Genomic DNA, 27987 nt, shown 5'->3' with positions numbered 1-27987 from the left:
ATTATGATAACAATTATTATTTGTGTGCAGACGGGACTTGGTGCAAACCAGACATGCCTATTTTACGCGAACGAGTCGAGTACACAAAAAGAGGGTTGTTGTTGTTGTTGTTTTTTTATACCATAACATAAGGTCACAGTGTAAATATAAATAACTTTAGCACAAACGATAGTGCAATACGGTAGCTGTAATTCTCGTGTTTGTGCTCGGCAAACAAGTAATTCCGGTGCCTTCCCCTCTCTGTCCCCGTGCTCTCCACCTCACCCCTCTGTCGCTGCCGTATTAGTATGGATAATCGACTGGAAAGCCGAAAAGTCTTCAAAAGAATTTGTTTCGAGGCGAACCACGTGCCACTTTCACTCCAACCAAATGGCTTGGGACGATAACAAAATAAATCCAGCTTTATCAAAAAATTACATTTTCGCGGAAAAATGCTTTTTGAAAAATTCATCTACGTTTTGGCGCAACAAACGTCGAAATCGGACTATTACTTACAAAGATATTAGATATGTAAACATATTTTTTTTTTATCGTCTTAAACATTTTTTTTGGTACGTGGATAATTATTATCCGATTATTATGCCAAGCTGAAAATGAAAAAAAAAACATGTTTAACACTATGATTTTGATTTGCTGCCAAAACATGATTTTAAAATATTGTAGCAATGAAAAACAATTTCTTTTTTAGAATACAGTTTTGCTGTGCGGTTTTTGTACGCGCTTCCAATAGACGATATTTTTTTTTAGCTTAGACGAGGAGATTGTGATTGTATCTTAATAACTCCTTGACCTATTTTCTTTACACTACCAACATCATTAAACGGTGTGGTATGTATGGCGCCACGACGGATTAAAAAAGTTCACCCCTCGCCTATTCGTGTGCTTACACGCACAACTAAAACCGACTTGGTGTAAAGCGCATTGCACTAATCCGTTTTGGCAATTCGGTTTATATGCAAGAATTAAAAATTTAGAATCCCAATTAAACAAATACCAACAGTGTTTTCATGCATGAACAATTTTATCATGACAACATAAATCCAAGTCGGTTTCTACTTCACATTAACCGCTTGTGTGCATTTTTGACTAGCAGTTATTTCCTTAATCCGAATTTCAAATGCGGAGTTACTAATTTGGCTTAAGCCAACCCGTTTTCTACCACTCCGACTTGACAGCCGTTTATTATATTACCCGAACGCTAGAAGTTAGCTAATGTGGAAAAGGTTAAATCAATTTTAATCTCGCATGTAAATCGTGTATACCATAATATCGTTCTCTATCGACATATTTTTAAACTTTGTTATCCAAAAAATCCGGTTTGTGTTATATTAAGCGTGTTTTGTTAATTTGAAAACATGTCTTAAATGTAAAAAATAAATTCTCTTAGATCACATTTCAATGGTTACAAAATATTAACCTTTAGATGTTACCTTCTATTTTATATACAAACGCATCACCATTTTTACTACTGCCGAAAATTTCCAAAAAATATAATAAGTATACACTTGAATAGCTTAGCTAACGAAACCACGAACATTTTTATAATGATAAATGCTTAAGTAATAAATAATTTTCCGAAAATTCCCTAATATTAAATTCTTAAAATAAGAAATAAGTAGTTATGTGTCACCAGCTTGGCTCAACATTTAACTGTAGTTTGGCTTAAGCGTTTCGTACTTTTAAACTATATATAGCATTTAAGCTGGACAGTGAACAGGCTGATAAAAACAAACATGAGTTATTTTATTGATTTCATGTACCGCGAAAGGAGATTTGTTCATAAAATGGTTTTTTATGTTTCTAAATTTTCTGTAAATATAATTCCATTATGACGTTCAGTCTCACCTACATAACATTTGTCGAATTCCTCGAATTTTATTATTTTATAAATCCCGGATTTTTCATTTCCTATACATTACTTTTGGTGCTAGCAAAAAAAAGATTGTAACAAATCTGGACAAAGTTACATTTTTAAATAGTTAATGGTAAATTAATTTAAAAAAAAAATTAAGTTTAATTTTTTGAAAGTTAAATTGTTAAAATGATAAAACAATTTTTCCAAATAACTTTATATATGACCTGTTTTTCTTTAAAATGTTTTTAATTTGTAACTGCGATAACATAATGTATATTTTTACATTTTCTTTAAGAGTCAAAATGGATAATAACCAATAATGTCCTGGCAGAAAATAATCATTTATGGAGTGTGAAATACTTTAACAGTTTTTTTAAGATGCGGACGTATAAACCTGCATACTTTTAATTTTAATGAAAATGCGTCTCCAGTGTAAAATCAATGTTTTTGACATGCAAGGTACATTTAATCGAAATCTAAGATAGGTATTTACTTTTTTCACGTGCTCCTGTATTTTTAGAGAGGCCCCTTTAGAACTTAAATAATAAATTTCCTACCAAAAATGTATTAGCTTTTCTTGAATTAAACACCAAAACATGAGTTTTTTTCCTTTCCATTCGGTTAGCAGAGATAAAATATAGTTCTAAAAGAAAATGAAAAAGGTAAAGTAAAAGAAAATGTTTCTCAAAAACCCTCTAAAACGCGTGGAAAACGACCTCGGTGCCCAGGCCTTTTAATAAGAACCTATAGTAGAGTACATGTGTATTGAATATATAAAATATGTCGACAACTATAATATATTATAATTATGTTCATAGTTATGCATGAATTACAAATATTCTAAGGGAAGCTATTATAATATAAATTAAATTAAATACAAGACGCTATAATATAATATTTTAGTGGCGACCTTACCGACCCCACTCGAGACGACGGCGAACGTTTTTAAATGTCTTAAGCATAAACTTACTATTTCGGCCTAACGTCCAGGATATCTACTAATTAACATGTAAAATAATTTATGCCGGTTATGGGCTGTCAATGTTTTCGTACCGGCGAATCCTACGCAAGAGGGTCAAAGGCTTTCAGATCATAGTGTTATAATATAATACCGACTTATCGAGGGTGTCTCGACAAAGCCACCAATCGATAAAAACCGTCTAGAGTAATTATTTAGGTGAGATGTTGGCAACGTTCCCGAAGTCATTCCACAGATTCTCGGTGCAAAACGTCAAATTCGTTGATGAACGTGTCGGTTTGTAATTAATGAACGCGCTGCATATTCGATTATAACAGCAACGAGTGACTATGGCGACGACAAAAGAAAACTATATAGGTCCAGTAAGAGGAAACAAAGAATAAAACTTCTCCCTCGTCCACTTGTGAGGCAATTATTTCTGGGGTTTTAGACACGTTTCCACAGAATACCAAATTCATTATTGTGAAATCTATGTATTGATTATGTGTATTTAATACACAAATTAAAATAATGAAAATGTATATTGTAAATTATACACATAGAAATATGTATGTGTTTTTTTGACGAATATTTTCAACTTTTTATCAGCAAATAATTATTGTAAAAAAGTATGGTAAAATATTTTTGAAGTGATGGCGAGAATCAAACCGACATGTCCCAAGTGGTTGTTGAGAAATTGTACAATGAGCAAACTGAAATGGGTTTTTTCAATGCGTTGTCAATGTGATGTCCGTTAGTCCATTTTTAATGTCTTTTTCGAAAATTAAAAACGAATTCAGAAACAAGCCCAGGTAGAAACATTTATTATTGCCATTGTATAAAGAGAAACCTTTTTGGATTTCATTTGCCTTCAATAATTAAGCTAAGAGATTGAAGTTAGGAACTTTCCTGTGCCTTTCATGAATCTTCGATGAGCCGTCCTAACCAATCGATTTCACCATTAGCAAAAGTGGGATTCTATTTTTTTTTATCTTTGTGGATACAACAGTCAATATATTTTAGTTCCTTTCCCAAGTTCTGCTTAAATTACATCTCTTTTTACTGCTTTTTGTATTTTTAGATACCCCCTAACGACCTAAAAGAGTTATTCACCCATTATTGTTTTCTTCTTCTTTGGCCTCGTTTATCTTTCTCAACTTTTCACCGTTTCGTGTGCTGCATTTTAACTCCTTCGCTTGTTTAGCTTTTCCTATTATTGAAATGACCCAATGCCTTATAATTTTGTCGCTCGTCTATGTTGTTCAGTTTCTTTGTACTTTCTTCCTTATTCCGACATCGTATCGTTGTTTTATTGTTTCCTAATTTAGTTTTAATATCTTGAGCTTCTTGTGTTATCATACAATTAGATGTATTATAGAGTAGTAAACCTCTCTTAAAAACCCCATTACACTGTATCATTATTATTATCGTTAACATAATCGATTGTGAGAAAAGACCAGCTATCGCCGCGCAGAGATTTTGCCGCCGGCACACCGCAAGATTTAAAACTCTACAAAGTTTTGAACCATTTTGGTGGAGACATTTTCGTTGAAAATACCTACTTATTACTTACCGGGGACTATTTAGAACCCTTCGGTTAGAGGTTAGTGTTTAATGCCGAGTCACGTTAGATCTAGTGCCGCGATTCGTCAAATTGCAAAATATCACGTCCCACACGGACCGCGCCGATAAATTAACTTGCCAGTTTAAGAAGTACACAAATTAAAATATCACATTATAATAAAATTCCCAGACGATATTCCCCAAAGATAATTCAAATTCAACAAACCGTACACGACGACGGCTACCGCCACAAACTTTGTTAAAAAAAAAAAAACACTGCGCCTTAAACGTTGAAATAATATTACAAGTTGAGAATAGACAGATAAAAACAGACATATATTTTATTCGGTCAAAATGAACGGTTTTTAATCAAACCGTCCGAACCGTCTAATACGAATTTAATAGAATTTGTAATCAGTTTCCGCATTATAGAGTAGCCCCGAGCCTTCACCAGGTTCGGTATTTGATCATGCACTATGATCCTACCAGTTTTTATTTATAAATCATTTTTTTTTTTAACTACAAATACGTACCAGCTGAATATCTAATAATATGTTCTTACATTTTTCAATAAAAACACATAAATCGTTAATACCTATAACCTAGTGAGAACATCCACTTTGAAAACAAAAAACTGCTACTCCTTAAAATGGCACCACTCTTTATACATCTTTCACACAATATATCTTTCCAAAAATTCATGAACAATTATAAAACAAACGCAGATGTAAAATATGTTAGGGGTCATTGACAAATATTGTTCGATCAAAAAGTTTATTTAGAAGAAAAATGCCAGGTATACCTTTTTGGTCTCGCCACATTGTTGAAAATGTTTTTTATCATTTTTTTTTGAAAAAGAAATTAGTTTTTTATTAATCCTAACCTTCCAGAGTATTGAGAACACAGACTTTCTGATCAAAAAAATTGTATTCATTAACAAATAAATCATTTTTGGTTCATTTTCTTAGAGATTTTACAACGTTTGAGAATTAAAAAAATATATATCATATATATTAACCATTAGAAACTGATGTTATGTTTTTAACTGTTTTTATTTTCAAATATTTTTTTCGGCATTTTAAAATTGAACTTTTGTTCTATACGATCCGAGCATAGTAAAATTTAAATACGGTCAAACTAATAACATGGGTTTAAAAAAAAAAATGTAATTATAAAGCAAAAAAACCATAAAGCCAACGATGTGGTGCATTGTTATGGAAGGCCCGTAGGCGTCTTGCTATTATGGCTGCAATTAATCACTTGTCATGGTACAAGCCATCAAGACACACATCCCTTTAGACTGATGCCCTAGGTAGTAATATTGTTGCATAATAGGTCTATATATATATACAAACAAAACTGTTTATTTTTCTACTGGTCGATTGTTACTTGGTCTTGTGCATATAATAGATTCGACCGACAACGACAATTAGTCGATAATAACATTTCTATGTTTTCTAGAAAATATAAAAAAAGACATTTTAAATGCAAATAAAAACCAAGATATGGTTTAAGCGGAAAACGTAACAGTTTCTTTTTCTACCCAAAATCATCATAATACTATACTACAAAAATAAACTTAAATGATGAAAACCGCATTAAGCCAAAGATGTAAGGAAAATCATGCGGCGAAACCTAAAATAAAAACGTTAGATTTTGAGCTAAAGCTAGAATTATATTTTTTAGGCTTTGATATGTATAAATAAATCGAGTAAATAAATGTAGAAATAGGAAGGATATTTAGCCTTTATCGGCGTCGGTATCGTTCAACTACCTTTCAGTACAGTTAGTGCAAACGGCCATAAGCGCTATAAATTATTATAATGTATAAATAATCCCAGCTAGATTGTAGTTTTCTGCACGGTAAAATTAATTCATGTGGAATGATTGTATATCTTGCACCCTCCCTCCTGGATTTTTAGTAAATTCCCTTTTGTGCTATTATTCAGGTAATTTTTTTCTATCATGTACAAGCATCTTCTTTGTATAATTTATAGTTTGGTAGTCATTTTAAATTAAAAAAAAAAAAAAAACAATTCACTTATCTAATTAAACTTTTCATTGTACAAAGGAATAAACAAAAAGATTTGGTTTATAGCAATTGCAATTTGTCTAAAATCAAGTATTTGGGTTGTTCGCAAACGTAATTCAGTTCAATTAAGATAAAACAGTTTCGGGACTTTATTTTTATTTTTTTGTTTATTGTTCATTGTAAGACTTAAAATGTTATCAGTCTTATGGGATTAACGTGTCTGGCATAGAGTCGAGATCTTTGGGTCCACAAATAGTGGTATATATATATATATATATATATATATATGTTTACACCACTGTCTTTGGTTGCTAAAACTCAACAAAAAGGGAAAGGTAAACTAGGTCGACGGTTCTTAATAGCTGCAAACTGGCCGTGACCACCGGATCGGTTCTCTTACCAACTTCTTATCATAAACAAACATTACCAAGGGAACTTAGAGATCACTCGATCCCTCAAAATCGCTAAGTATACTAGACACGTAATGTATTTCCCACGGGAATTTAAATTAATATATCAAGGTCAATGCATGGTGAACTTGGCACGATAATGTATACTAGGTTCAAGGTAATTTCAAAATCCTTCATTTCCGCAGTTTTTTCAAGAAACAACCATGGCTTAAAATGTAAATTATTATTTCATTAGTCAAACTATAGAATCCTTAAAATGTAAACATGAATTTATTTGTTTTATTTGATCAGCATTTCAGTACAGTCAAATATTACATCTCTTCGATACCATATGAAGAAGTATTAAACAAATACAATACATTCGCCTTTTCTAAAGAAAGACATTGGATCATTTGCATGTCTCATGTCGGATAATAGTCCACCTCTCATCAATCATCTAGAATTATCGATTTCCCCTAATAACCTCCCATCACTTCTTCTTTTCTTCTCCTTCGCTCCTTCTCTTTGTACTAAAAAAACCCTAAGACATATTCATATCAAAACCAATAAACAAACCTCCAATAAATGAACATATTTTTCTTTCATACAAAATAAACAACAAGCAACGTGTAACAATTGCTAACTAGTGATGCTTATTAAATTAAACTTGTATTGTTATTTATTTATAAAACAAAAGCCGTATTTGAACTTAATATAAATAATTCAACTGTGCAATTAAAAGTTTTTAATAAAAAAAAATATTAATTTAACTATTGCCATATTTTTTATTAAAAAAATAATAGAATCATACCGAAAAATGAAGAGTGAAAATTGTTTTTTATACATTGTTTCCGATTATAATAATAAAGGATGAAACAGTGGGATATTATACTATTTCTATTTGTTGGTTTGACACCAAACGGACAAAAAGATTTATCTTTTGTGCTCTACTGGGATTTACAGCCGATTACATAAGTGTGAAGAAAATGTCAGCGGAAGAAATCGGTTTGTCAGTTGTCACCGTTTTGTCTGTAAGCCTAACACACAACTAATAGTCAGAAAATATATTTGAGAGCCGTGGACTTATATTTATCTAAGATTTCAGCGGGTCGGACACAACAAATATATTTTATGCAACGACTCATAATTTTTTTTTCTTACATAAAATTGAGGGGGAAAATGTAGAAATTCTCATTTAAAAAAAAAAACTAATGCTTTATTTAATATAGTACATTTCAAATCTGACGTTTACGTTTAACTTCGTTCCAAAATATATTAAGTACTGAGTACCACTAAAAAAAAACATTACCCAAATTTACACTATTCACTATTGGACAGACCAATCAATTTATTGAAGGAGTAATCGCAAGATAATATATATAAATGGTGTAAGTACAATTTCCCACTCAAGCTTCAATAATTATTGTCTCTTCGACCAAATGTTTACCGTTAATACGCTCTTTAAGTAGCAGAACTTCTATTTTTCTTAACTATATATAATGCCAAATGTTGTTAATTCGCATAAGTTGTAAAACGATGATTAAAACTGGAATGACCTAAAGATTTCAACTCAATGAGTATTTCTCAGGTACTACAGACAAAATATTTATTTTAATTTTTTTATCATTTATGTCTCTGCGATAACACATTTTGTTATATTATAAAGAAAAACAAATACCTCAATGACGACCATATTATTTTTGTCATTCTAATACATATTCATCATGTCATTCAGTATTCACGTCATTCTTGTGATTTTTAATACATATACTATTACAGGCTTATTATAGTTATTAATACAATATAATATGTGATGCCATCGAATTTTTACTACATGCCGTACCGTAAACGGGGCGGGGATGGTTTTCACAAAAAGCGGCGCTATTAAAATTACACACATGCGTGTGACAGGACATATAAGCAGTAAATCACACTGTAAAATAAAACTCAACCACGCTCTGCTACCACTTCTTTTATTTACAACGTCCGGCCCCCGCTAGTTCCGGACTGGATCATTAATAACGTTCGGGACCGATACGTTTGGCGACCCCGGTACACAAAATATACTGCACATTTACAAATATATATATATATATATTTTTTTCTGTGTACTTGTATGCGAAAGCGTGTACGGAAATACAACCGAACCGCCGCTGTAAAAGGGTTATATGGTTTTGTCGCAAATATTTAAGTTTCACATTTAAGCCCAACCGTTTTCGAGTTTGTGCGACGCAGGACACAACCAATCAACTGGGTCTGGTTCGAACTAACCTAAAGTACACTAATCTTTTATCTAGGTATAAAAGATAAATGTACTTCAGGCGTAACAGTCGGTGAAATTTTGAAAAAATAATACCAATTGGTACAGACAACGCAATCGCATTGGTTTGCAGCAGTCGGATGGGCCCATCTCTAAATCTGACGTTTTGAGAATTGCTGAGTAATTTATTTTTATTTTTCAACACAGCAATTTTAACTTGCATGGAAATCGTATGGTGTATATCATTAAATATTGTTTTGCCCAACAGTATATTCGATAATGTAATCCAAGGTTATGGATATAACAAGAAAACTCAGTTTAAGCATTTCACCATAATGCTGAGTTGCACAAAACTTTATTTCGTTCCATAAACCGCGTTTGGACCGATCACTGTGTTCTAATGGGGCTTATGGAACGAAATAAAGTTTTGTGCAACCCAGCATAAGAACAATTTTATCCACAAAAAATGTGAATACACACAATAAATTAGAACGAATGCATCCTAACACTTTTGAAAATTATATTTAAAAACTGGATATCTCTATTTCTGTGAAATCACGTATTTGTCTTTTTTTTGGTTTTTGTCTCTCGCTCAATACTATTAAGGTCGTTTTAATATCAAAAGTACAAAATATGGATTTGTTTTTGTATAATAACACTATTAAAAACAACAATTTCCACTAGTGTTTTTTTTTTTAAACAAATATGTATTTTCAAAATGCAAACTGAAGTCTTTCAACGAAAATTAAAAGCAGAGAATTACCACTTTTCGTCTTAGCACAAATAGAGATTTATAAATCTAGTTAAAACAATACATTTACAAAAGTTGTCTTCTTATTATCAGTTCACTTTTTCACCGTTTTACCTCTTGCTTAGCAAGTTTAGTTTGTTGATCACACACCTCACTTAGAATCTATTTCCCCAAGTTTTCATGCTAAATAATTGCATCTTCTTAAAAATTGAAAATTTATTTAAAGAACAAATTATACAACTTATCAAGGTCTTTTTGAATCGCTCGTGTCTTTAAAATGATAATAATTAATATAAAACTGTTCATCAGATTAACTTACAAAGCTACAAACATTAAAAATCATTAAATTAAGTTTTACGGGTGTATCTATCAAGAGTATAATCTGTATGTAAATTTATGATTTCCAACTATAGCTAAGAAAAATGATAAGACTGTTTTTTTTGTTTAAATGTTTTATTTGTCTTGTATTTGTACAAATTGCAACCAATTTTTCTCTAGATATTCTTCAAGTTTAATATAAACTGGGTTCAGCTGAAACGAGTGTTCACAGTATTACTAAATTTCAGAAAGTAGACAGGACGATAAATTACCCACAAAAGTACTAACTAGAGTAAAATAATATAGCGCGCGTTCGTTTATTACATTGTTTTCTTTTTTTCCGGTTGATACTACAAAGGGAGCATAATTATCCTATAATTAAAAACAGTAAATGTGGACATTCTATTGGATTTTTTCTGCTGGGTAGTTTGTATTTTATCGTTATTTCTTAACAATATACCGTGTAATTAGTATCGGTATTTTTATAGAAAAGAATACAATAAAATGATCAACAATAAAAAAAAAAAAAATGTCCACAATGCGAGTTATTATAAAATACCAATTTGTTTTTTTGATTTTAATTTTAATGAATACCGGGAATAATAGATTGTTTTAATGTATAAGATTAATACAAAAAATACATTTACATGTGTTCCCAATGTAAACAGCATATACCTATGACGTTTGAAATTTATTTATTTACTGCAATACTGCATTACTTATACATAGTAAACGCACTTAAGAGTAATAAATAATATATATTTTTTCTAACATCGCCTACCTACGTAGCTAAAATTGTTGCCCAAAGAAAAATTGTTCAAACAGATAAACGTTTAGAGCCTTTTTTTTTGTCTGAAAAATGTTTTACCCGCAAGGTTGGGTTCACAAATATCATAAATTTAAACGGTCGGTCAATTTATCGGGTTGACTAAGCTTATACATCTATACATCTTTGTTTTAGAGTACAAAGTAAGTTCTTTACGTTCTGTATGTAAATATGCACGGTTTGTTAGTACAGTGACGTAGTTGACCTGGTTTTTAGCCTGTCAGTACACATTCTTTTACATGCACATATTTAGCTCTATTTTTTTCCCCAGAAACTTAAGTACCGCTAACTTTGAAAACGTTTACAATAAAAGTTTAATACATGTAGCACAACGTTAAAACACTTGAATATTTTTTTCAAACGTGTCTGACTTTCATATTGAAGTTTTTTACATGTTTAGCAAGCAAATGTCAAACGAAATGATATTATTAACCCATATGAATGAGTTTAATTAGTATTGCATGTAATCCGGATGGAAAATTGCCATAACATCTAGTTTAGATTAAAATCAGTTAAAATAATAATAAAAATTTAATTTAATTTTACTTAAAATATTCAAGTAAGGGCTGTGTGGCAAATGTGGTTGTGTAGTGCTTGCAGATAGTAATAATAATTAATAGTACTGCTCTGCACCTTTCCAAACAATCACTAAGTATACTGAAAATGCCGAAGGTGAAATTGCAAAATATGCATTATGGCCTTATGAATATGACTGATATAACTCATGTTATACAAATTAATGCCACTTTTTAAACATATAATAAGAGTAAACGCGTTTAAGGATTTACACAAATTCGCATCTATTACTTTTTCTTACTGAGCTCATTTTTTTTTTAGGTTCATGCGACTAAAACACATAACTAGTGATTGTAAAGGTTATTGAATTCTCATTGAAAACGTTGTAGTATTAGAATATTATATCTATGCTCAACGAGTGTCACTAGATTGTGACGTACACGAGTCATTACCAGTAAAATTTATATTGTGGATCTCCATTGTCCTGTTTTCGTTTTGATATTAGCAGGGACAGCAAAAAACCCATTTCAAAAAGACCCACTAACTGAACAACTGCATATAACACCTATATCATTCACACATACTGCAAGTACACGTTTATGTACTAGTTCAGATGTGTAATTTTTTATCGATAAGGGAAAATAGTAAACTACTTATTTTACTTTATTTAGAAATTGCATACCTACACAATACGAGTATACCTATAAGTATATCTAAACTATAAAAATATTTTTCATATTATTTGTAAAACAGTTTTTTTTATAAATTTGTGGATTTTTGTTGTTATTATTGTTAGATTTCTTGTATTATTATATTTTAAAACTTTTCAGTAGGTTAAAGCATTTAACGTCAACGACGTTATGTCGTCTTTGGTGGTAATCAAATTGGAAGTGTTTTACAATCACTTCCATTAAAATCTCTACAATAAATAAATATTAAAAACCATAGAATCCTCCGTTGAGCTTTTGATAATTTTATTTTATATTGTGCTTAATCTTCATTTTAAATATGATAATATTATAACCTCGCTAACTTACTTTTATGATATTTTAACAGAATTGATCACTTTAATACTACTTTTTTCGGTTTGCTGAACTTACAAGTGGTTTACGATCCAAAAATACCACTTTTATTAAGAAAGTTATGATACACTAATACGTTAATTAAAATAAACTGTTTTCGTGTAATGTGTTAAAAAATTATCTCTCATTTCTTCATTAGCAAAATAATACAGATGCTTGTTAAAAAAAACCTCATTATAAGCCCAACTCGATTGTAGAGTATTTTTATTGAAGTTCATCTTTGGCGAATCAATTAACCCAGTAACAGAAACGTTGTCACCGACACATTTTTTTACATCTGAAGGAGGTAGGCTCCAAATGTTCAATTATGGGTTTTTTTTTTGCTGTGTTTATTTGGTCATGCAAAAGCTTTTGAAAAGCATTGGACCGATTTCTTCGCACAGTCTATAAATCAGAAATCATTTTTCCAAGGTTATTTATAAGGCTGCGAAAGTAAATAAAAAAAAAAATGTTCATGCAGAATGAACGTCCGTCTAAATGCCGGGCAAATTGCTTCGACCTTTTTTCGAGGAAGGAATGTACTTCTTCTCTAATTTTTTTTTTAGAGCAATTTTAGGAATTTAAAAATTAGATCATCCGCCTTGAAGGTTTTTTAACATACACTTCTTTTAAAAGTCCGTTGATTTATCATTTTGATCTTGTCGAAAACGTGTGCCTAAATGCGCTGCTGAATTATCAGCTACAGAATTTGCTTAGTTCTTTAGCTGAGAGTATTTTTCGTGCTAGAAAATTAGGTGTTCGCCCATTGTGGTGTTCATATCTACAGTTTCACATCAAAGCGTTTCGTTTAAAAGTAATTTTATCGCTTTCGTTCATAATAATTCCTTAACATTCAAATATATGACGAATTTATCATCATGTTATCATCACCTAATCTAACATTTTAATACGTATCATAGAAATGTAACGTAGCATTTTTACTTTCTACACAGACTGTATGAAAACAAATAGCTCACTCGGCGTGTAAACAAAAACCATGACTTCACACGACTCAAAATTAAATCAGTGTGACCGCAGATTCAAGCATAAAATTTCATAATAACATCACAGATTAGATAATAAAAAATCATCTAATCTATGATAGTATACAGTCAGTTACCATTTAAATGTTATGATTTATAAGGAGTGTGTACAGTAATATTGTAAAATATCTGCATAGTAATTTATACTAATTCATGCGGCTACACTGATATCTTCGCGAGTCCCTAATGAGCCTTTTTAAAAATGTCCTTTGTTTGCGGCTTGAGTGCGGCTATCTGTTTTCGTATTGTCTGTGCTTTCTATTAAAATCGGTCCACTAAATGGCTGCCTTCCAGGTGGAGGAATTTTTCAAACTTTTATTACGCGTTGCAAATATTGAATTCAGTGCTGACGTACTATAATGACTACTTTGTGCTTTTTCCAGGATTCCTCGACCAAGGCCTGATGGTCCGGGATTCCCGGAAGTTGCGGGAAAACTACTTCAGCACGTCAAAATGGAAATCGGACATCTTGAGCCTGTTGCCGACCGACCTGGCGTACTTTTGGTGGCCTTCCGGCAGTTGTTCGGCGGACGTCCTGCCATGTCCGGTGATCGTCCGAGCCAACAGACTGCTTCGGGTGCCCAGAATGCTCGAGTTCTTCGACCGCACCGAGACCAAGACCGGATATCCAAACGTGTTCCGCATCTGCAAGGTGGTGTTCGCCATACTCATCCTAATCCACTGGAACTCGTGTCTGTACTTCGCCATCAGCTACGTGATCGGGTTCGGTTCGGACAACTGGGTGTACAACTTGCAGGGCGTGAGGAATTCCTCGTTGTCCAGACAGTACATATATTGCTTTTACTGGTCCACTCTCACGCTCACGACAATCGGTAAGTGTACTCGCCAAGGATACAACAATGCATTAACGTCATGTTAATCACATTTAATTTGTTTCCGATTACATCCCACGTGGATTATCACTGGAAAGGATGTTTGAGGATGGGGAGGAGAGTGGAAGGGAATGAACGGGGATGGGGTGGTGATAAAGGGAAATCGAGATCATCTCTGGATAACCGATAAGCCATTAAAAAAAAACTGAAAAGAGATGATACGCGTCGCCCAATTATGAGCGTTTTGCTTTTCGTCGCGCTCCTATTTCCCACTATTCTTAAGCAACACAAGTAGTTTTGAAGATCATAAAAAGACAATGATCCCTAACCAACTATCCTCTTTTTCACTCCCACAGTACTTTGTCGTCTGGAGACTAATAGACTAAGATGTCTAGTAGAGGTGGTCCGCAGGGCACGGTGCCAAAGTACGGAGAAAAAAATTTATGCAAAACCGTTGGCTACCGTTCAACGATTATACGGCCAACGTACTGCCATGGTAGACGTCCAACTACTTAAGCAGTTTTCGTGAAAATGGAAATAATTAATATTATAATGTATTTTGGCTGTAACGAAAATTACTTTGAACCGCTATAGTATCGAGAATCCCAGTGTACAGAGAGAACCGATTTAATATATGAGCACCACACTAATGTAAACGGTGTCATTAACGTTATTGGTTCGTTTAAACTCTTAGACCGGCGAGTGAGTATCGATTAAAAACCAGATAACATTGAACGCAATTTAAGCAAATAAGCGTTCTTTATTATTGTAACTATTGTGGTGTTGAAAGGGTGAAACCCTCCACCGTGCTTTGGGGTTCATATTCAGAAATATTTACCCTGAACGACTGACGATAATTTTCTTAACTCCAACTAATATGCTATTATGTGACGCAACATGATCATGTTTACAAAGTTTCTGTTTACACAAACATACACTGTCCTTAATAAATTATAAAACGCCAAAAGATGTTTATCTTTTTTTTACTAACAAATAATATTACATATTTGTATTTATTGAAAAAAAATATTTCTCGGTAAAGTTACTATCTAGAGTCAAGGGGAAAAGTATTCACTAATAGCTATACAATTTTTACCGAGAAATCCTATTATTTCTATCCACTTCCCATACCCTGATAGCAAGTCCGTGGTCGAATATCATGCCTTAATGACATGAAGCTAAATGCTAAATATGAAACCGTAAACTATCTTTACACTAACACTCAACGGTACCCAATTTTATGTAGGTTTTTAATATGGTTATCATTTTATCCTTAGTAATTCTATAAATCGTATATCACAAATATTCACTTTCGAAAAATGTGTTACGCTCTTCTATTAGTAATCCCTTAACAATAATTGCTTATCAGTAGTCCCTTAGTATTGAAATATTATTTCTTATCAGTTATCCCTCAATCATTGATAATTATCGATGATCAATTAACCACGAAAATTGATTTATATTAAAGTAAAGTTCAAATAATTATTTTCATTAAAAAGTATTTTAATAAAAATTCAAAAAACAAATTCAAAACTAGTTAAAACAAATTTGTAATTATCAAATCAAATCGTTTTTATTTAAAAATAAATCAAAATGGCAGTAGAAATACTGATGTGTTTAAAAGTAAATTTAAGTATTAAATCAAATACATTTTTATTTAAAAAATGATATCAAAAAAACAGATTTTTAAAAAGTGAAATAAAAATGTATTTTAATAAAACAATTTTTTTATACGTTAATAAAATATTATGAAATATTTCATTATCTATCGTGTAAAATGTAAGTACAAATTGTCCAGGTCTTTTAGGAGTAACATGAGTTAGTTTAGGAGTATATGGTTTGTTCATACTGAACAGAAAAGAAAAATAGTTGTGTTAAAATCTCACAGCAACAACACAACCATGTCCCTGCGAGAACTGGGTTTTTACCACGAGCGTGGACTAATCCGTTAAGGCTAAGATCATATTAGCTTCGATGCGGAGCTGAGAAGGTATTGTTTTCACAATGATGTATTTTTATTTTTTATTTTTGTGTCTGGACCCACGATATCTCGTAAACCGGTCAACCGATTTCTTCGTGTAGCAATTCTATAGATCAGAAATCATACCTGGAAGGTACTTTATTAGGCCAAAAATTTAAAAAAATCACCCCTTCCCCATCAAAATCGAGAAAAACACCCAAAAACTTTACAAAATTTTCAACTTAAAACTACGATGCTCTATAACTTTTTTTTAAAATAGACGAAAATATTCCAAATTTATATGAATTGTTCTTCAAACATAGTACTATCGATAAACATTAACAAACCAAAAAAATATCACAAACTCTTTCCCTTAGAAGGGATAGAATTTGTTTCTTTATTTTACTTTTCCAAGCAAAGTTTTAGAGATTTACATCTGAAAATTAGACCGAAAGTAGATCTAAAATGGAACTATAACATATACAATTTTCTCAAAAATCTGTAGTCAAATTTTTTTTTTATTAAGGAAAAACCCCAAAAATAGGGTAAATTTACACTTTGGCCGTAGTACATTTTTATAGACAGACAATCAACCCTTATCGTATCCACCCTGCACAAGACTAAATATTAAATTTTAAGTACATTATTGCTGGTCCCGCGATATCTTCTGAACCGCCATAACTGGTTTGAACATACTATCCGCAGATTCGCATCGAAGCGGTTTGTTTAAAAGTGATTTTATCGCTTTCAGTTATAATAAAATCTGTAGACCACTGTACTGGCTATTTTTTGTTTTTGGCGATACATTTTTTTTATTTTACTTTAGGGCAACGTAAAAAACGTTACACACTACAAATGCGAAATCGTTTTAACGACAAACAGTAGCCTACAACAAATAACGATTTAGCCGATGGCATTAAGACCGCGTGGAACCCTCTGGAACAAAAGGGCAACAGCGGCGTGAGCGAAAAAAAAAGCAATATTAATTGTATTATCCGCCCGAACAATATTGTAAGGGCTCGACGTTTCCCGTACAGGATTCCTCCGGCGTTGGCCTTGTCTTTGTACCAGCCGACCGTGGCACTCGCGGGGAACAATATCCAGCCATTCATAACGACTTTGCATAATACAAAATGGACGGCCATTCGACTGACACTATCCGCAAGATTAATAATTCGCCAGATCCGTGGCCGATGGTATTTTATCTCGACCCCCCTCCTCCCCCCCCTCCCCCCGTGGAACATCTGTCGTGCCGGCGGCAGCAGTACGGCCTTTGTACGGCTTTAAGAAAATGCTCGTATAACTAAACAACAGAAACAAAAAAAAAAAAAGAAAAACCGTCGGCAATATCTTTGTAAATATAGTCGTTAAAGCACTTCACGGTGCGCGTGTAGAGTAATTCATTTTTCACCTTTGAACAAAAACCCAAGGCCAACGCGAGGAGCACAGCAGACCTGCAAGCACACCGCTACTGTTCAGCTTTTGACAAAATCGTTGTCTGGATAAAAATGTTAGAATAACGAACAAATATTTCTATAAAAAACGTTTTCTTTTTAAAAACCGTATCCCTACCTTTTAGCCCCGCTCTAAATCTACTTTTAGCCTAATTTTCAGACCTTAAGTGCTAAAAGTTTTCTTGAAAAAAATCAATAACGAAAAATATGTTCTATCCCATTATATTTGGTATTTATACGATATTTATTTGGTTTGTCAAAGTTTATCGGTAGTACTTTATCTTAAGAATAACTCATACAAATTGAACACAATATTATAAACTTAAATTTAGATTAATTTGAAACTTTCACTAATGGATCTTTGACGACCATTTTTTTCATACGGTTCATAATTTCGCTTTTTATTATTTTTTAACGTTAAATTTTAATAACAAAAAATTCTGGCTTATAATGGTACCTACATAGGACCACATTTACCGAGCATTATCATGAAAGTCAAGCATACTATTATGTCTAACCCGTTGGTTATAAATACTTTAAAAAAAGTTGGTGAAACAGAGCGTCTGTGTATCTGGGAATTTCACAACTATCATATATGCGACAATACATGGCCGATTATTATAATAGAAACGTTCATCAATCAGGTCTACTTTTCGGCAGAATTGTGATGACGTGTAAATAATTTAGCTGAGAGTTTAGTTGCCACCAAAAAATATTCAAAATTTTAGATTTTTTTTCGCAGATTTCGATAGCACAAAACTGAAGTAAACCCCCAAACGGATAAATACACAACGATATAATTAAAATAGGATTTACCTATGTGTATCTTCCGGTTATCTATAGCCGTAGTGATGAGTGTGAATGAGGTGCATTGCGATGGTGATAAGGAGAAAGTGATAATCGTCTGATAGGAGACAATAATTGATAAGAGATAGAAAAACAGCTGATCACAAGACATATTCATGATCCATTAGGTCCTAAAGTCGTTGTCATAGCCTTAAACTATTTGTAATATTGTAGATATTGTTTTGTTAACGTACCGCTATAATGATGATATGTACTTATCGACGTGTACCACGTGATTGCAGGAGAAACCCCGCAGCCGGAAAATGAACTGGAACACGTGTTCGTGGTAGCAGATTTTTTGGCCGGAGTGCTCATATTCGCCACGATCGTGGGCAACATCGGCAGCATGATCAGCAACATGAATGTAGCCCGGGTGGAGTTCCAAAACCGCATGGATGGCGTCAAACAGTACATGGCTTTCAGGCGGGTGTCCAAAGAGCTTGAAGCCAGGGTGATCCGATGGTTCGCTTATACTTGGGCCAACAAACAGGTAATTTCATAGAGAATACGCCCGTATGTGCTACTATGACATGTGTGCAAAATGTTGAACTGTACATAGACTCGTAGATAATATGTGTACAGATATTTTAATAGAAAAAACATGTATTCAAACGTTATTTGTTTAACAATCGTACAATAACACTGTATAAAGTATAATGTTGCCTTAAAAAAAAAAAAACAACTAAAATACGTCTGTTATAATTTGTTTTCAAAATCGCTACTAAAGTTGTAAACAACAGTCTAACAGTTCAATAAAATACAAATCAAATAAAATGAAGACCCATATTTAAAATACAATATTATTCAAACGTATAAAACGCCGATAAATGGTATCTTTTTACAAATTTGAAAAGTGATTTTAAAAAAAATAGCTAGACGTATCCGAACACAGATTCGGCTTTAGCGAAAAATGTAAGTATCTACTTTGGTTATTGTTCCAAAATCGTACAATACAGTGAAATGTTTTCTACTGTTATGTATGGTAAGTCTTAAAGGAACAATTCCATACATATATATATATATATTAACTTTTAGCTAATGCTCGCCTTAAAGTATCCACTTTCTGTAAGAGCACACGGTTTTAAGCTAACTATTATCAAGTATGCAATTTTTAACTATATGCTATTTATATAAATAATAATAAACAAAAACTCATTTTGGACGACAGTAAAGATTTAGACCATTATATAAGCGTGATATTTAAGGATAATATAAGATTAGCTAAAATCCTTTGGTTTCCTCCACTTCTATAGTTATTAACAGGTAACAACCAGAAGAAAAATGTATTACCATGCTTTTATTTATATTATTATTAAATCAATTTCAACTGAAACAATCGGCAACAAAATTTGACGAGCACTTCTTATGGTTCGAAACAAATTTTTTTTTATGAAACAAATACATCTTATTCAAATACAACTTTTAGAACAAACTTTCTATGGATTTTGTTTATTTCAATTTTTTTTTTTTTACATTAGTCCATATTGCATGCATCAAGCTACAATTGAGTTATAAACTTTCCTATAAACATTTCAAAGTTCAGAGTTTCATTTATTTAAAACAGTCTAGATAATATGGAAATGCTGCAGACTTACACGGATTGCATTGATAATCTGAACAAAGTTTTGACGAAGCGCTTTATGTTTTTCGCGGTAATTTAATCGGATAAAACTTTTGCATGGGAATAAAGTGTATTAGGAAACATTTGCAGTCTACCAAGTTATTAAATCTTTTAAATGGTAAACAGTTGTTAATTTATGAGTTTCGGTAAAACATACGTGAAGGGATACTCTTGTATGGTTAACTTTTGTTATACTTTAATCCGATTAGGACTATTAATCAGCACCATTTAAGTATTAAAAGTAGACGCAGCTCTTGAAAATACCAAAAGAGGTAATTATTAGAAAATCATCTAATACTAAAAACTAACGTGAGAAAATCATAAAATTTTTAAAAAAAATATCTGAAATTAAGTTCACCGCCCTGTACCTTGTCCCTGTCCTTTACCCTGTACCTTGTGTTAATCACCCTGTACTCGTATGTATTTAAAATTTTGTTTTCAACTCTGGATTTTTACACTGACTCGTTTACATTTTTTAATAATTATTTTTAATTGGTTAACACTGATTCTTTTACAATACCGTGACTCATATTATTATAGTTAACATAATACTGCTTTTACTGTATAAAAACTTACCTTAAAAAAATATATATTATATTTTACATCATTATTATTATATAAATATATACAAACCCAGACCGTTTTTAACGACCCGTAAGCGCAGAGTATTTCTTAACTGGTTGTTTTTTTTAACTGTTCAAATGTGTTTTCTTGCGAAAAAAATAAACTTTAAGATGTGTACAGATCGAATAATGGCACGCAGTTTTATACGTTTATGGAAAATTCTTGTTTGGATTTCATCTGAAACTACCCAAATTTATCAAACTGTTAGATGGAATTGTCTATTATACGTTTGAAATATACTTAACCTGATTTAAAATATAATTCTACTTTAATATAGGTACTTACTAATGTCTCCAGTTACTGAATTTTAAAGAATACAACATCTGTTCTCTCATGTTTATTAAATTGTTTGCATTCTCTATTTAAACACAGGCAACACTGACAGAAATAGCATTATTGTTTCAAAGAAAATCATTATAGTATCGTTTAACATTGAATACTAAGAAATTTGAAGCACTTACTATGCAATTTCAATTAACGTACAACGAACACTTATAATTTAATCAACTTTCAAACGAACTTCATTGTCAATATAAAAATGACAATAGCTAATTATCCAAATATTTATTAATTATATTTAAAAGTTTATATACATATTATTATATATTTTTCTAATGAATGCTCTGCAATGGAATTTTGAAACAAAGTAAACACGATTATTAAGTGGATAAATATGTACCAAAAAATCAAATTTATATTTTCAGTATTTCATTATTTTCTCTTAGTTTTCAAGTAGCCATATAGCCCACTTGGTTATATTCTACAAAATATTATTAAGAGTTTGATACAGTAGTGGTTTTTACTTTTTACATAGAACTTAACCCCAACGAAAAACCAGAAAATCCTTGTCGGACTTGGGCTCCACAGATTACCAGCTGATTGCTTCATATATAAATTGTAACATGTCTCGTGGAATAATAGCTGTAAAAAAGTACCATTTCTTTTTTGACATTAAAATACGGACATCTTTATATTTTCTTTTTATATTATATTGTATTATTATATCATATTCTTTATATTACATATTTAGATGTAAAAATTATTATATTATACTCTTATCCTTATTGCTTGTTCAAATAAGTTGTATATTCAATGAACAAACCTATTTAATTAGAATAAAGAATTTCCCTTAGACATTTTAAACAGGGTTTTCTTCAAAAACCCAATACAATTATTGACTTCATTGAAATGGAAGACACATTTGTTGGTTTTGCAACAACGGTTTTTCGATTTGGCTTGTTAGTCCTTGGTTTATTTTGCGTGTGAATGAATCAGAACCCGTATAAGGTATGCAATTGGTATTTTGGTGTGTAAATAAAAAGTATAAAAAAAATTTAAAGTAATTATAAAAATTTTAAGTAAAAAAAAAACGTGACTGTAAAAAACTAAAAATAAAAAAGTTGCTTAATATACTTAAGTTTCTTTAAAATATGAAAAAAAAAACAATTAAAATTAGCATTTTGTAATTGAAAAATTAGATGGAAAAAGTATGTAAAGAAATTTCATATTACCCAATTTGCGATTATTGGCAATTATGGCAATTCGTTTGTCAATATAATACACCCGAGTTAGATTGATAACATAAACATAATACTGACTTTTAATTATTATTTCAAAATGTTGTATTATTTTGCAAAGTGTAATTATTTACTATAATGAAATTGGCATTTATACAATTTGGCATACAGCCGATACAACTTCCGTGTACAAGGTCTGTCTGTACAAGTAACGTTTTCTGTGATGAATACAAGTATAAAATAAAAAATCCTGAGTTAAAATTCGAACACTAGAACAAAGAAATCCTGGGTTTAAAATCTCTATTGTGTTAGTGTATTGGTACATCATTAATCAATAATTTTACAGAGGATGGTTCATAGGGATTTAACAGATTTACAAGCGTTTTGTTTATCGATCCGTTTAGTTATTGTAGGACTCGTGACCTTATAACGGATGTTAAATGATTTTATAAATATTTATTATTTTCTTTAGACATTATTATACTGAAATCTATGTACCTTAAAGTTACGCTGAAAAGCATATATTTTGTATAATTTTTTTTTTTTTTGTAATCTATTCGATGTAACGTTTATAACTTGTGAGCTAAATAAAAGCGTTTATGTTCTGTTTTTAACAAAATTAGGCTCTCGACGAGGAACGGGTATTGGCGGCGTTACCTGACAAACTAAAGGCCGAAATAGCCATCCACGTGCATCTCGACACGTTAAAGAAAGTCGAGATATTCCAGGACTGCGAACCGGGTTTACTAGAAGAACTTGTGCTCAAACTAAGACTTCAGGTATGTGGTGTGCATTTTTTTTCCCCCAATTTCTAAAATTAGATACACACGGAAACTGTACATTTTGAATCGCAAATGTTCATTAGGTGTTCAGCCCAGGTGACTACATTTGTCGCAAAGGTGACGTGGGCAAAGAAATGTACATTGTCAAGAGAGGTATTCTCAGCGTTGTCGCCGACGACCAAAAAACCGAAATAGCCACGTTAAGCGCAGGAAGTGTTTTCGGAGAGGTAGTAATCTTTTTTTTTAAATTTCTGTAATACATAATAAAACTTGAAAAAAAAAATACAAACGATTATGAAATCGAATTCGACGTTGTAAAAATATGGTATTCTTAATTAAACTAATATTAATTTTCTTGTGGAAAGATGTAGGTATATTAATTAGTTGTCGTTTATTTTTTTTTTTTATTGTAAATAATAATGCAAAAGAACATCACTACTAATTATTATTAATTTTTTTTAATACAGGGTCATTCATTAAGAACAAGACACACAATATATTTTTTAAAAATTGCAACATTGTAGTGTTGTTTTTTTTTTAAAGCTTTCAAGAATATGAGTGTCTAATCCGTAATGAATCACCCTGTATATGCGTACCTACCCAGAAGCTGTCTATCTATACTAATATGATTTAACACTGCATAACAAAGCTTTAGCATAGTGTTACGCCTGAGTAAGTTGTACGTTGCTCTGAATGTGCTTAGTGGCAGACTACTGTGCACTGAGTGAAATTAGTGCGCGCAAATGGTTCCAATTAAACAGAAGCCTCTAACGGTTTTTGCTGTAGTTTAACAGTACTCTATACATTTGCAATGCACAGATGCTAACACGCAATGACCGCAAAGCAAGCCAGTGAAATGTAAAACAATTATTTAATATTTTGATACTTAAGCTCAATTATGCGCTGTTTACTTCCAAACGAGCGTTTCATTTCCAAATACACGGACACGAGATATGTTTGGTTGTAAATAGAAATAAACAACAGTGATTTGGGCTTTATCGAAAGGCCAGTTTTGTACAATCGTGTATGAAACTGTTATCACGCATTACATTAAACATTTAGGTATGCACTTTTTTATTTATATTTTAAGTTATTAAAGGTCAGCACAACGTTACAATGAAATTTCTCTAAAAATCTAGCACAAATTTGCTCTAAAAAAATATGAAAATTACATAATATAACGTTCAGATGATAAATCCAAACGTTTATTTGATGCAAGTTAAATGTTAAGAAAACACTTAAAGATTAATGTATGGGTCAGAAAGTAAGGTATATCACTTTCCTTAGCCAACTACATACACAATTGCTACATTACTGTTCTTGGTTCGATTTTAAACCCCATGGGATTTGGTGTTACTTAATTTTGACCCGTTATTGAAATTAGTATTACATTTTATATGGTATACTAATTCAATCTCTTTTAATACTACTATTTTATTTTACTACTTTATTATTATTATTTTATTTGGCATTTTCTCGCACTAAACTATTGGCCACCTCTATCTTATTTTCCTCCTTACTTTGTTTCTGGTTATCGTGTACAGCTCTACTTCTATCTTACTACTAGTTCAGCTTTTCTATGCTTTTTGTAAGTTAGCTTTTCTCTTTCACTATTATTTTCTGCCGCCATTTCGTTTACATGTTTTTTAGTTAGTCATGAACCATATGATATAAAAAAATGTTGTAATTTAATCCTAAAAATAAATGTTAATGTAATTTTTCTACTTTAGGTCAGTGTACTGGAGATAGCCGGCAATAAGACTGGAAACCGCCGGACAGCCAACGTCCGGAGCTTAGGGTATTCAGATTTGTTTTGTCTATCCAAAAGAGATCTTTGGGAAACTCTAAGAGACTATCCTGAAGCGAGACACAGCCTAATGCAACGTGGGTGTCAGCTACTCCGCAAGGATAGGTTGTTAGACGAGGACGCGTTCCTGCAGGCTCAGACTCAAAATGAGACCATTAACGAAGCAGTATCCAGACTAGGTATGAAATGATAAAAAAATAATGTAAAATATATACAGGGTTATTCATATTTTATAGTACAGTATTTTTTCTACGATACAAATTGTTTTAGCTAAAAAAGTTTCAAATAAAATCTTACGTTACCAGTTTGTTGAAAAAAAAAAATTACTATACCATGACATTTGAATAGTCTTGTATACAATATTTATCTCACAATGTCAACAATATGTATTGGTTTCAAGTTTGCGTTTAGTAGTTTATTTAAGTTATACTGCGGCAAAAATAAGAAGAAGCAAACGCGAAATAATATTTTTAAGTCAATTTCTTAATTAGACACTGTTTAATAGCATTATGTTACAATAACGAAAAATATCATTCCCAATGAAGATCATTTATAAGATAAATTAAAACAATTGAGAAGAAATATAATACCCGTTTTGATTGGTAAAGACACTAATAGTACTGGGATATAATTAGTGCAACCGGAATTTGGTATAACAACTAAAAATGATGGTATATATTTTAATTGAAATTCCGTGTAAGAACTTGAAAATCGTTCAGACTTTAATGTTTAAACTCGGCAGCAGCTGACTTATATAAAAACCTCAACTTTTTTTTTTTTTTTTTTAATTTCCATAGTATCTGCTTAAACATCGTCACTGAATACCGAACGATCTTCTTTTAAGTAATAATTATTCCTTTTTTCTACTATTCCCAGTATAATTTGACAACTGTATTGTAAAAACAACGGCTTTTGTCGGTTTTTTTTATCAAATTATTTTTCGTTTTGGCTGAAATCTTGCCGGGGGGGGGCAGAGTGCGTAGGGGAGGCAGATGTCCATCGGGCCTCCCCCGCAAACAAGCCTCAACAGTGATCTGTGTACAGATATCGACGCGGTATCGGATTACCGAGGCATTGAGGGATACATAAAAATGGCCACAGACCGGCAGACCGGTAGGACATCCTTGGATCAACAGATGAAACCGGCCAAACGGAAAACCAAACTCGCAACCGTGATGATCAGGCCGGATAGGAAACAGTTCACCCAAGTTTGTACGTCATTAAGGACGGGTCCTTGAGCATGGGAAATTTCGGCTCCGGGGCGGAAAACAAAGAGGGTGGTGGTGAAACAAAAACCCTAGCTAACTTCTCCACTCCACAGGAAAAAATTGAATCATGGATATGTTTTTGGCTTTACCGCTGGTCAGCCACCCGGTGCGGCAACGTAGACGTATGTCTTATAGCACTGAGGCTTTACCTATAGTACCCTGGTACTCAAATTTTAAAAATCCTATAACGCGAAATCGTGCCGTGCGAATTTTGGAATGATCTCCAACGATAAAACATATCCATGTTAACACAACACAACGTGACACACTAACTGCGAACCAGTCAATAGCTCAGAAAATATTCTGATGACTTTTGAAAATTATTTTTTTTTTTATTAATTTACACAGACAGGAGTTTGCCCTCTAGACACTCAATATATTATTTTGAAATAATTGCAATTTTACTAGTGTTTTTATTTTTTTCAAAACATTTTCTTTCGTGTTATTTTACAATTTTATCAAATCACCAATACCAGGTTGCATAAACGTTTAATGAACCAATAGACGCTTAAACATAATTTAGTGGCCCGTGATTGGTCCATATAATTTTAATGAACTATTAAATTTATTAATTTATTTTTGCAACACAGTATAAGTATTTTAATTTTTAGTATTTTCCAGAGCTCTAACAACTATTAAAACTTAAATGGTAACGTAATATTACGTTTAATATTTTATTGTCGTTTTAAATTAAGAATAATTTGCTGAAAACTTTGACTGATCGATAACCAGTTTTAGATAATTACTTTTAAAGTTATTTAATTTTAAAATGTAGGGTTAAGGTGTAGAACTTGTTTAATCTGCGGGCATTACTCTAAGCTCTCTACTTTCCGTCCTAAATTTTAGACTTATATAAACGTAATTATCGAAAGCTGGTTATCAACCATTCAATATATTCAGAAAAAAATGTCTGATTTAAAAAGTCGAGATAATAATATATACTTAACCGTTTGAAAATCTCAAGTTCATAGGGCTATAACACATAAAAGGCGGGGTTAAATAGTTGAAAAATACATGAAATTTGAGCTAGCTAATAATTGAAAGATGTATAGAAAATAAAATATAGTATATTGACTGGTTCGTAGTTAGAGAATCACCCTGTATAACTGCGGAACATTGCACGCCGTAGAAGTCTACCGTCGGTCGTGTACGGGTAGTCCGAATGATCAAGATCTAGTGGTGATGACCGAATTTTTTTTTTTATACCGAATGTGGCTTCAACAAAAAATAATAATAATACCTAATAATGATGCTGATGCTAACACGCTTCGGTCTCACACCGTATAACAAAGCTCGAGACTAACACAATGGTACAAAATACCAACTTGATCATTAATCATTAATCATTTACAATATTAATAATAATAGTATGTTAATCGATCGAGCTAACCGCATCCTATATGTGCGCGAATCACGCTTTGGCTACATCCTTTAACGATATTAATTATAACTGTTTGATGCGTTTTCAGATAGCACCATGAAAGACGTCACGTCTCGGCTGTCGAATCTTGTGTCCGAGTACTACACTCAAAACGTCAAGCTCAACGAAAAAATTACCGAATTGGAAGAACAAATAAGAGTCGTCAAGTACCGTTCGTTGTGAGTGTAACAACAATATGAATGGCACAAGGGAAGAAGGGTAGTAGTCCATTTCAAAAAAATAAAATTGCTGTCAAATAGTTTTTTTTTCAATATATGGCATT

General features: G+C 32.0%; 1 protein-coding gene across 3 annotated transcripts in view; it reads left to right on the top strand.

Moving 5' to 3' along the window:
• LOC126835381 (cyclic nucleotide-gated cation channel subunit A) overlaps positions 1-27987 on the top strand; it is a 136331-nt gene that overhangs the window by 105084 nt on the left and 3260 nt on the right. For 2 of the 3 annotated variants that reach the window (XM_050567928.1, XM_050567927.1), the window contains 7 exons: positions 13956-14405; positions 18908-19155; positions 23051-23206; positions 23293-23436; positions 24940-25195; positions 26061-26228; positions 27754-27883. In XM_050567928.1, the coding sequence (XP_050423885.1) occupies positions 13956-14405; positions 18908-19155; positions 23051-23206; positions 23293-23436; positions 24940-25195; positions 26061-26228; positions 27754-27883 (1552 nt within the window). The remainder of the gene's footprint in view (positions 1-13955; positions 14406-18907; positions 19156-23050; positions 23207-23292; positions 23437-24939; positions 25196-26060; positions 26229-27753; positions 27884-27987) is intronic. The other variant, XM_050567929.1, reaches the window with a different exon arrangement.

This window comes from Adelges cooleyi, unplaced genomic scaffold (assembly GCF_023614345.1).
Source record: "Adelges cooleyi isolate 19-005CV unplaced genomic scaffold, UGA_ACOO_1.1 ACOO_flye_CR_arks_rails_tigmint_CR_PRNA_23, whole genome shotgun sequence".
Taxonomy (NCBI): domain Eukaryota; kingdom Metazoa; phylum Arthropoda; class Insecta; order Hemiptera; family Adelgidae; genus Adelges; species Adelges cooleyi.
The sequence above is the reverse complement of the archived record's forward strand: the minus strand, read 5'-3'. Positions and strand labels throughout refer to the sequence as shown.